Genomic DNA, 10,713 nt, shown 5'->3' on the forward strand with positions numbered 1-10,713 from the left:
TAACATATCCCATTTTCCTGAAATATTTATTTATTAAAATATGTTTAACTCCCATTCCATTTTAGCAGTAAAAATATGAGATATTAGATGTGGCCAATAAAATAAATAAACAAGAGAGTGCCATGCAAGACTAAAATATACACCATAGGATCCAAAAACATTGTTCTCCAAACATGACTTGCAATGACGGGTGACACCAACTCCAAAATGCTTATACTTGCCTCGTCTACTGAGAGCAATAGATGAAAAATAAAGTAAAAATAACAATCGAAAAGGAAAAAATGGCAATGTCTTTCATTTACAATTTACACATTGGTAGAGCATATAAAAGCAAAAAGATTAGTATCTCTCATCATATACTTATTTTCTTTATATCCTATCTATGGGAGCTGAAAGTGGCAAACATTACACTGCCCTCTACTTTTCTTCACAATAATCGTATAAATTAGTTTGGACTAAGACTGATTCCCTATGAAGAAAGACCGAAAAAGCTGGGTTCAATCTTAGAAGACTGACCAAGGGGGATTTCAGAAAATATGACAGGACTCTTCGAATAATAGAAAGAATTTTCTCCAGAAAAAATCAGTATCTCTGGTCCAACATTCCAGGGTGTGGAATGTGGGGGAAAAAGTCTTAAATAACAGGAAGGCAGATTCTAATTGAATGTAAGCTTCTAGCAATAAGACAGTGGAACAAATTATTCATATAGATTGTAACTTCCCATTTACTGGATGTGGAGGTTGGACAACCATCTGTCGGCAATGTTTTAATTTGGATTCATGTATTGAAAATGTGGTTGGACTTGATTTCCTAAATAATCTCTTCAAACTCTGTAATTCTAGGATGCAAAATATCTATGTTTCAAAAAAGTAATAAGCACCATGATACGTATGTTTCCTATATTATTATTTGGGTTCATCTATCATTAATAAAACATTCCAAATTAAGTATTTTCTTTCCAAGATTTACATGGAATATAGGAGAGTACATAAAAAGCTTCTATCCAAAATACTATATTTGTCTTTCTACATCCTAGTAGTCCATTTAAAAAAAGCTATTTGATCACTTTGACACAATACACAAATTATGGAATGCCTACAAAATTTTGAAAAGAATAGCACTATGCAAACTAACAATTTAGAAGCTTACTTTGATTACGTTCTTATACCAATTGGTAAGCGATGCTACAGAGCAGCGTACTCTTCCGGGCAAATTCTTGGGACATTCTTCTTCCTCAGATGAATCCAACTCTACATCACAGCCCATGAGCTGTATTATCAGCTTTTGTAGCAGCTGCTTTATGCCTTCCCAATTCCAAAAATTAAAGAAAGGCAAAATTGAAAGGCAATGAAAATGTGAAATGTTTGAATTATTCTAAAACAAAAAATAGAATTATATTTTTCTAGCTCTTTTCACATTACTGATTGTTGTTTAATTTGGGATCCTCCAACATAAACAAATCCAAATTGTACATCAAACCAACTTTAACTGAAAAGTAAATCTAATTATACAATCTAAATTATTTATAGTAAGCAAATTTTACAATAACTTTATTTTACTTAATTTACAGCAACATCAACGGGGGAAAAAATCCCAGTCTCAGCTGGTTGCTGAAAGGCACTATGTATGTGCCCATTCACAGTTCAAAAGTAGCCTTTCTCCTTGAAATCTGAAGCAGTGCACATCCAAACAGTTTTCTAGAGGTACTTATCATGTTGCTGAAATTATTATGGTAAAAGTCTCCCCAATACATTACAATGTTTACCTGGACATTCTTTGGCCTTTAGTGACACCACAAAAGGAGTAACATCATCTCGGAGAACCTCAGAGAGACTTTTAATTGTTAGTTCATGGTCTGTAACATTCACACCTAGGAGAAGAGAGTAGCCAAAACTATATCATTCCTCTTTATGATAGCTAAAACCAATAGAGTAAATTGCAATTTCAATTTGCAATTCAAAACAAATACAAACACATCCAATATTAGTGAAGGGGGTGAGTGAAATCGTAATTGCAGGGCCATTTTCAGGAGGAAATAAAGAGAAATACCTAGGCTCTACCAACATTTCTGAAAAATGCTAAAATTAAGGTTCATGGGCAAAGGCATTGGGCAAAAGAATGTTACTATACTCTGAACTGGCAACAGGAGAATTAGGCCTTTCTCACAAAGATGAATTTCATAAGGGATTTTTTTTTAATTAAAGTCACAATTGCAATTTCCATTTGATAACAAAAGGGCACATGAAATAATATCCTTCATCAATTGTAATCAGCAGAAGTCAACTTTCATAGAAATTTCAGAGACAAAATCACTGTAAATGCTAAGGTAACCTAACACACAATAAAGTAAAAAAATACGCAGTAAATCAATTGAATTTCTAATTTAAAAAGAGCTGCACTTTATGGAAATTAGGCTTGTCCAGCTAGAACCTGTAGGGGATGATTTTTAGGCACTAGGTATTATGCAATTCTACATACCCTTATAAATTGATTTTCCCTATGATAGTTTGCCTCATATCCAGATATTTAAAGGAAGGGCTCTGTGAGGAAAATAAACGTAATGTGATCATACTACTATCTTATATTTGCAGCAAAAAAAGCTAAAGAAAAGCAGACTGTTGAACGCTAGGCTGATTAAAACACAAATTACATTGTGTTCATTACATGTGTTCATTTAATTTTATTCTGATATACTGTATATCTCACTGTGCAAGAATGTTAAGAGTCGATTTATTTTCTTTATTTGCCTGGCATCAGGTTTGGCCTGAAAGTCAACATGTATTCATTACCATTGCAAATGCACCTACTGGTCACAAAATAAAATAAGTAAAATATTTTAAAATTATTGCAATCATTTGTACAAGCACTGCAATTTCCAGAAATAATTACGAATTTATGCTATGTTTCATCTCTTTTATACAAGTCAATTTCTTTTCTTTTCGTTTCTTTAAAAACAGAAAGGAAAAAATTCAAGCATGTCAGAAGGAAAACAAAGTATAAAGCATGTGCTGTAATCACTCAAACAAAAATGTGTCAATGACTATTAACTATTTTTCCACATAATAAGCAGTAACGACAGAACTCAATGCAGACATTTGAGTCTTACTGTGATAGAGAAGAAATACCAGAATGTAAATGTATAAGAAAAGTATAGCGCTTGACTTCAAAAAGAAGAAATATTGAACCCTGTTCACAACTGTTATTTTTGTGATAGTAGGAAGAAATACAGAAATATATTTATAAATATTAAGAAGCAGCCAAAATTGATTATTTTATAATGCTGTATATAAAGAATGTACTTCCATAACTTTTCAGATTGCATGTGGCATTATCATTCATCTTTTCCATCTTTCTCTCAGGGGAAAAACAAATTGTACCAAAGACCATGAGATAATGGTGGGAATGGAAAAACTGGAGATGAAGGGAGGTTAATAATTATTAAGGTCCTGTAAGAGGTATTTGAATTTTATATTTTAGCTCCCCTTGTTGCATATTACACTGCATTTAAAACTTGGAACATAGCAGATTGTGATACTGCAGGGGTTCTGTGTTTTGAAAAACTAAGTAAAAATAAACTAAAACAAAAATTGAGGGATAGTCTGAAGCATCAAAGGCTGCTGACCTACGAAAAGACAAGTGAACTATCCTAGAAAGAAAAAAAATGTGCTATATACACATAAAACGGAAAAGACTAGAATCTGGAACTGCAGGGAACACACATAAAATAACTTGTCAACAAATTAACTATTATTTAGGAATGCATTAACAATTTACAAAATGCAAAGACTGGAAACAGGGGATAAAATATTGCTGTAGAGTATTTGAAATTAGCCATGCCAAAGCTGACTTAAAATCACTGGAGTGCTATACACAGGGATTATATGGAACTGTGAAATATAAAGCATATTATGATGTATACCAGGGGTGTCACCAGTGTCATGTCACCACGTGACGTATCGTGATTTCCCCCCCTTCACTGAACCAGGGGTGGGTGTGGCCAGTGCATGATGCATCCAGCCCGCGGGCCACGAATTTGACACCCCTGCTGTATACCTGTGATAATTTAAACATGTTCCTTAAGAATTTAAAATGAAGTTCACCATCCTATTACCTTTAGGAAGGTACACAGGATAAGAACATTATTGAGAAATTAAATTAGACCCATGTGTTAACAGTACAAACCCACATGAGTTCAGAGAAAAAACTATGGATAATATTAAACATTTGGGAAACACATTTTTTAACAATAAGGAGAATAGTGGGCACGGGGACTTCTTTTCAGCAGGTTCTGAAGAATAGTGCTTCATGTCCAATTCTTAATGCAGAAAAATTATTTTCTGTGATTTCCATAGGATTTGGAGGAAACCCACCAATATTCCTGAATTGTAGCTGTTCTTTAACTAGGAGTAGACTCAGTTTTTTTACTTGCAGGACTGAATCAGTTATTGGAAACATTTATTTGCAGTTATTGCTGTCCAAGGAGGACATGTAAAAGGTTGACATATTTTTGCCACACATAAATATGTAGGTATGGATTATTTTTCTCAGTGAAGTAAATGAACAAGGATCATGTTTTTGATTCGTTAAATTGGATCCTTGTTTAATTTTGGGGCTTGTGTGGAAAATAGGTAGTGTTATTGGTCACATTTACGCAGAACTATTAAAAAGAATTCACAAACATTTTAGCATAATGTAAATGAGAAGCTCAGAATCCTCTTCTCTTTACATAATTTACATTTTCCCAAGCACTCTTTCTCCAACTAGAGTAGTTTGGAAGTCAGACACAAAGAGAAACTCTTCGGTATCGCATTTACAGTGAGAGAAGTTTGCTTATGTGTGGTTTTGCTACTAAGTTTGATGACATAACATCGCACGTCGCTGGGGCAAATATGTAGTTTAACTAATTAACTGGGTTCACAAATTGCATGTACTTATGATATGCAATACTCTTTTTGAAAAAAACAATGAGCCAATGACAGTCTTTCAAACACTGTGGCATAACAAAACCAAACAAAGTGCATGGTTACCATTCATTTTTATTGCTATTCATAAAGGATATACTAATTAATCATCACTTATTTTTAATTGCATAATTCGTGATACGTCTATCATAAAGTGTTCTATTTCTTATTTTTTAAACACTTTTAAAGTAATTCTGTTTTTTATTAATTAAATCAAAATACCAAAAAAGCACTACCTAGAACAACAGCTGCAGTAGGAATTTCATTGGACTTCATCCGACAAATCCATTCTGCTTTCTTTTCCTTGAAATCTAAATGAGATTGTCTCAGAAATTTTATGAGGTTATCAAATAGGTTCTTATTCAAGTCCTCTTGTAGTTGCTGTAAAAAAAAAAAGAACCTCAGGCTTTTCAACTAGATCCCAGAAGGAGATCTGTAACCATTTTTAAACAGCTACAAAAGATAACTGAAATTATTACAAACTTAGACATATGATGTATAAAATATATATTAGATTTGCCTAACGTATATTTTACAGCGAACCAGACAGATTCTATTTTCGCATCTTAAGCTAAGACCATAAAATGGATTCCATTATGACTCTATATCTCTAGCTATTTCATTATTGTATCTTTTTTGGTTGGTCACTCTCTCTCAGCCCAAATCACCTCACAGGGTTGTTGTGGGTAAAAAAAAGGAAGAGAAAACAGTGTTAGGTATGTTCATTCCCTTGAGTTACTTATAAAGTAATAAAGGTAGGATAAAACCCAAACATATAAATAAATAACCTTATGAAAAACCTATTGGTTGAAATTCCTGACTGTTCAAAACATGTTGTATAGTACCCAAGTATATTTTTCCATAAACCTATTTTTTGTCAGAATTTTTTTAAATTATTCTAATTCCACTTACTTAAACTGCAGTGATAAGAAATCAAGCTTTGATTAGGGCATCTAGCAAAACCATGAATATATTTCATTGTATTTACCCAATGAAGCATTTTCTGCCTGCCATAAGCTAGAGGCAGAATCAAATATATACCAAGAATCTGAAACAAATTGGAATGGAAATTCAATTATGGTAAAATGGCATTATATCACCAAGCAATTATCCAAAAAAAGATAATCTTAAGCTCCTGTGTATAGATGAGTCATTATAAACAGGAATAACAACCAAAATATTGTAACTTTATACCAACTTTACAGCTAACCTCTCATAGATACATGTACAGAATAGTACAAATATATATTTAAGGGATCTTAGAAGTTTCTGATACCCAGAAGATGGAACAGACAATGCGCTTCCTCCAGTCATCTGTGTTCATTAGTTATCATGACCAGGAGCAGCAGTTACCCAAATACGTTAGTCACCATTACCTTTAGAAATTACACTGACCATTCAGGGAACTGATTAATATTGGATTATTTAATTTCAATAATCCATTAAATTCCTGGTTTCAATAATGAGAATTTGGGGGTAAATACTGGAATGTATTTAAATTATATAGGTTTCCTTAGCAACTAATTTTATTCTGTTTTTGTAGAACATCAGAAGAAAGGAAGAAAACTTTTAACCTATTTAGTTTTACTCTACTTTAGTGATTAATAACATTTCCCATAAATACACTGACTGCAGTGAGAAGATTCTTCCTCCATCAGGAAAAGAATTAGATATTTGTCTAAGAAACCTTATTCTAACTAGTTGCATAAACTTGTTCTTAAGAAGATTCCTCTGAAGACACATTTAGAAATCCTCAGGTTTCACAAGTGATAATGGAAAGAGAACAAGAGTAATCACATTTTGTAATTCACACTTTTTCCTGCAGCCCTAATTATCCTTCTCACATTGCTCAAGACATTGAAAAAGCCTTCAGAATTGAAAGGATGTACTGGGGACGCAGAAAAAAAGGGGAGCTGAAGCAGCATATCACCCATCCCTCCTTTTCTAGCAGAAAAGAACCCTGGTTATTTTCATTCAAATTGTTTTGGATTCAACCTGTAACTGTAGAAAATTAAAATATCTATGCTTTATAGCAGAAAGAAGACCAGAGAGAAGACTCATTCAGTTCATATAAATACAGAACTGAGTAGTGAGTGATAAGTGTTGTCTCCCTTTGTAAGCATCACAGTGCTGATAGCAAACAGCCAGATTCCAGAACATGTAACAGAACTATTTACAGTGAGAAGCTTTTCCATGTACAAGCAAAATTTCAATGTGATCTCAAGAGTTCAAATTCACAGCTGTTGGCAAATGCTTCTCTCCTGTAAACTTTCACACTGCACTCATGACCACCAGCTCTTCATTTATAGCACCTTACAAATGAAAAAGGATGCTCCCTGCTGCTTTGCATGTTGAATTCTATACTTGCTTGTGTTGCCTGTATGAAGCTGCTGTTCTGCTCAAAAAAATAAAATTGCTCCAAATGTTGTTATTCCGTGGAGTGTGTTCAGCACTTTAAAATAACTGATATTATTTGTTTATTTGGAAGATTCTCTAGAGACTTCTTGAACAGACATGAAATCCATTTCCCCATTCAACATTAAAAGCAATACTCACCTCTGTTTCAGATTTAATTTGTTTCCATAACAACAGACACGTATCAAGTCGTAACTCACTATTACCCAAGTCATTGTTTCCCTTACTGAAATAGTCAGCTAGAAAAACAAAACAGAAAAAGATGGCATTCACTCTCAGCATTCATAAATTAAGAGTTCTTCTCAAAGAAACCTAGAAAACTTTAAGAGAGAACTGAAAAAATATTGGGATTTATTTCTTTTCATTTGAGAGCAGAAGTTAAACACAAAATAAAACAGTTGTCTGAAATGTAACATATGTAGCCCCATTTGTATTTATATATACAAACTATTCTTCCCTGGGTTGTTTTTTCTCTAAGCATAATCTCTAATTTGTGTTTCATTGCCATGTCAAAGTAGTCATGTAACTTTCATTTTACCACATATAACATATAAGCAGTCATGTAATTTTCAGTTTGCCGCAGGAAATTTATACACTAACCTGCTGAAGACCTTTTCCTCTTGTTAGAATTTGGCTTGAATACAAAGCAGCCCTAAAGAGTGTGTGGGAGAGAAATATTGATTCCATTAAACATTTTGTCCTAATTCTACATTGACAGAAATGACCTATAATAAGTGAGACACTTATTTCCTCCATTACCATTTGCTGCTCCATATTTCACTTTTTTTGCAAGTGCAAAAACTAGAAACACCATCTTTTCTTTATATAAAGTGCAGTTTTCAGTAAACTAAGTAGATGTGAATGAGCTACTCCAAATAGTACATAAGAAATTGTATGTGTTTGTGTGCTGAATCAACTCATGATAAAAACAAGTATGTGAATTCCATGTGGACTTTCCTAGGGCTGGCATCAAAGGAAGATAATTACATTTTATTATGCATATATCCCCTAATGTCTCAACAAAGAACAATCAGATATTTATTCTAAGATGAACAAAGGATTTATTAAGTGGATTAACAAATATACTACATTCACTTTTACAAGGAATTGAGTATCTGCAATTTCCTCTGCTTCATAAAGAAATTTTTAGAATGTTTTCTTCATTGTAGGAAAAATACTTTTCCAGATATTTAACTTCCAAATATGAATTTCAAAATATTTTATATCATGAAAAAAATTCAAATGCAGCACATAAAATTATATATGTTACACACATTACAATGTTCATGTTTCAAAACAGTAAGCAAAATTTTCAAAAATGTGTACAGCCAAGCAAAATAATAGTTTGTTTTTATTTACTGCTTTTTTATTTCTAGAGATTTTATGTAAAAAAAACCTTTAAATATGACAGGGTCATTTGATAAATATTGTTTATTCTCATATATATTTATTTATTCACAAGAAATGATTGATTTAGATTCACTTTCAGGGAAAGTATGAAGAGAACAGTGTTTTAAAAACTCCTCATAACATGATAATATTGTAGATATCAAACAAAATACAAAATAGCCAAAAACTGAGCTTTTCTTATATAATGCTGAATGTTTAATATTCAAGAAGTATATGTATTATCACACCTTTTTAAACATGATGAATCACAATAACATATGAAGGTTTTGCTGGCTCAGGCCAAAAGCTTATCTAGAATTGTACTTCATGCCTGTACACACCCCAAATTATACAGCAAATTGGAATAAACCAAGACAGCCATTTACCCAAACTGAATAAGCAGGTCTAACCCATCCTTGTTATCAAACAAAAATGTACTCCTGTTGCACTGAAGCATCACTGTGCTGAGGCTTGCAATACTGCAACAACCATACTAAAAAGTGGGAAGAACAAATGATATTCAATTTGTGCAAATTACAATGATGAAGAGGGGAGAAGGATTTCAAGATCAATTTGATCTGTCTTCAGACGGAGCTAACCTTCAAATTCTATGGTTGCTGTCATCCTAATCAGAGTCAGTCTTGTGATCGGATCATATTCCTAATATTTTGGATTAGTGGTAGGATCAAGAACACAGCCTTGGGAACTGAAGAATTCACTACAACTGAAATAGTTTGAGCAATCAGTCTTATGACAAATTATACAGATAGTCCTCAAATGGTAGTGGGAATTGGGATTGGGATTTCAATTGCTAATTGATGTGGCCATTAAGTGAGGACCTAATGTGACTATGACATGGGAAGAGATGGGAGACACAAGCAAATAAGCTGGTGGGTGAGAGCTACAGGTGAGGGGAGCGCTGCAGGCGGGCACTAGGGAGCAAGGATGAGTTCTGGGAAAGGAAGAACAGGAGCCAGGACCATGAGTTTTCCAAGCAGCGGTAGCCATGTGCCACTGCTGGCCTGGGCAATCCTGCTGCCGGGCAGTGGCCTTTCGGAGGTACCCCACCCCTATTGGGCATGACCAAGATGCCTGGCAGCAACTCCTGGCAGCTATTGGATATTTCCTCTGTGACAAGGCAGCTGGAAGAAGAAGCGTCAGCAGGGCCAACACAGCCTCTACTCTTTAGGGCTTGATGGTGTTAAGTTCTGTAGAGAGGAGGCATGCAAAGTGAAAGTCAGCTGGTGGCATATGGGGAAGACAGGTGATGTGGGCCAGCTTGAATTTTGATCTTATGACTGTTGAGAGTGCGGTGATGACCAGAACTTTGAGGATTGGACTTATGTCCATTTTTTCAGTGCCATTATAACTTTGAAAAGTCACTGAATAAATGGAACTAACTCATACTGGATTCAGACCAAAGACTATAGATTGGGCTTGGGAAGACACTGGGAGATCTCTAGAAGAAATGAAAAGAAAGGGGCAGGAAAATATTTGGGAGAGGAATATAAATGAACAAAAATAACAAAAGCCCCCCAAAAAAAAAAAAAGCACTGCCATTATTTTTGCTTCTACTCTTTCCTCTGGATCCTGAAAGCTTTATTAGAAAATAAGAACAATGATCAGTTGCAATCTAATATTTAGTTTGGAAATATGCCCAGCTTCCCAGACACACACCCCCCCCCCCAAGAAAAAGGAAAAGCAGCAATTTTGCAGGAAGGAGAAGGCTACAATCGGTGTCAAGCAGCATCCTTGTGGATGAGTCTATGCAATTGTTATCACTTCTGTAGCCCTCATTTTGTGAGTTTTCAAAGAACATATGTTTCCCCAAATCTTAGTCAAACCACCAGCTGCAAACCTTTGGGGATCTCTGCTCTAGAGATACCGTGTACTCAACTATCTAGGAGGAAAGCACTAAGAGCGGTTGCTCTATATTTTCTTTCTACAA

At 34.2% G+C, this 10,713-nt stretch overlaps 1 protein-coding gene across 2 annotated transcripts in view; it reads right to left on the reverse strand.

Annotated features, from left to right (window-relative positions):
• Positions 1-10,713, reverse strand: part of ORC3 (origin recognition complex subunit 3) — a 37,068-nt gene that overhangs the window by 24,963 nt on the left and 1,392 nt on the right. For both annotated transcript variants that reach the window (XM_026666540.2, XM_087943688.1), the window contains exons 2-6: positions 7,977-8,028; positions 7,518-7,615; positions 5,198-5,342; positions 1,766-1,870; positions 1,150-1,304 (exon numbers count right to left, since the gene is read on the reverse strand). In XM_026666540.2, the coding sequence (XP_026522325.2) occupies positions 1,150-1,304; positions 1,766-1,870; positions 5,198-5,342; positions 7,518-7,615; positions 7,977-8,028 (555 nt within the window). The remainder of the gene's footprint in view (positions 1-1,149; positions 1,305-1,765; positions 1,871-5,197; positions 5,343-7,517; positions 7,616-7,976; positions 8,029-10,713) is intronic.

The sequence above is a fragment of the Notechis scutatus genome, chromosome 1 (genome assembly GCF_049901735.1).
Source record: "Notechis scutatus isolate UNSWTSFEM ecotype Mainland chromosome 1, rNotScu1.2, whole genome shotgun sequence".
NCBI classification, from domain to species: Eukaryota; Metazoa; Chordata; class Lepidosauria; order Squamata; family Elapidae; genus Notechis; species Notechis scutatus.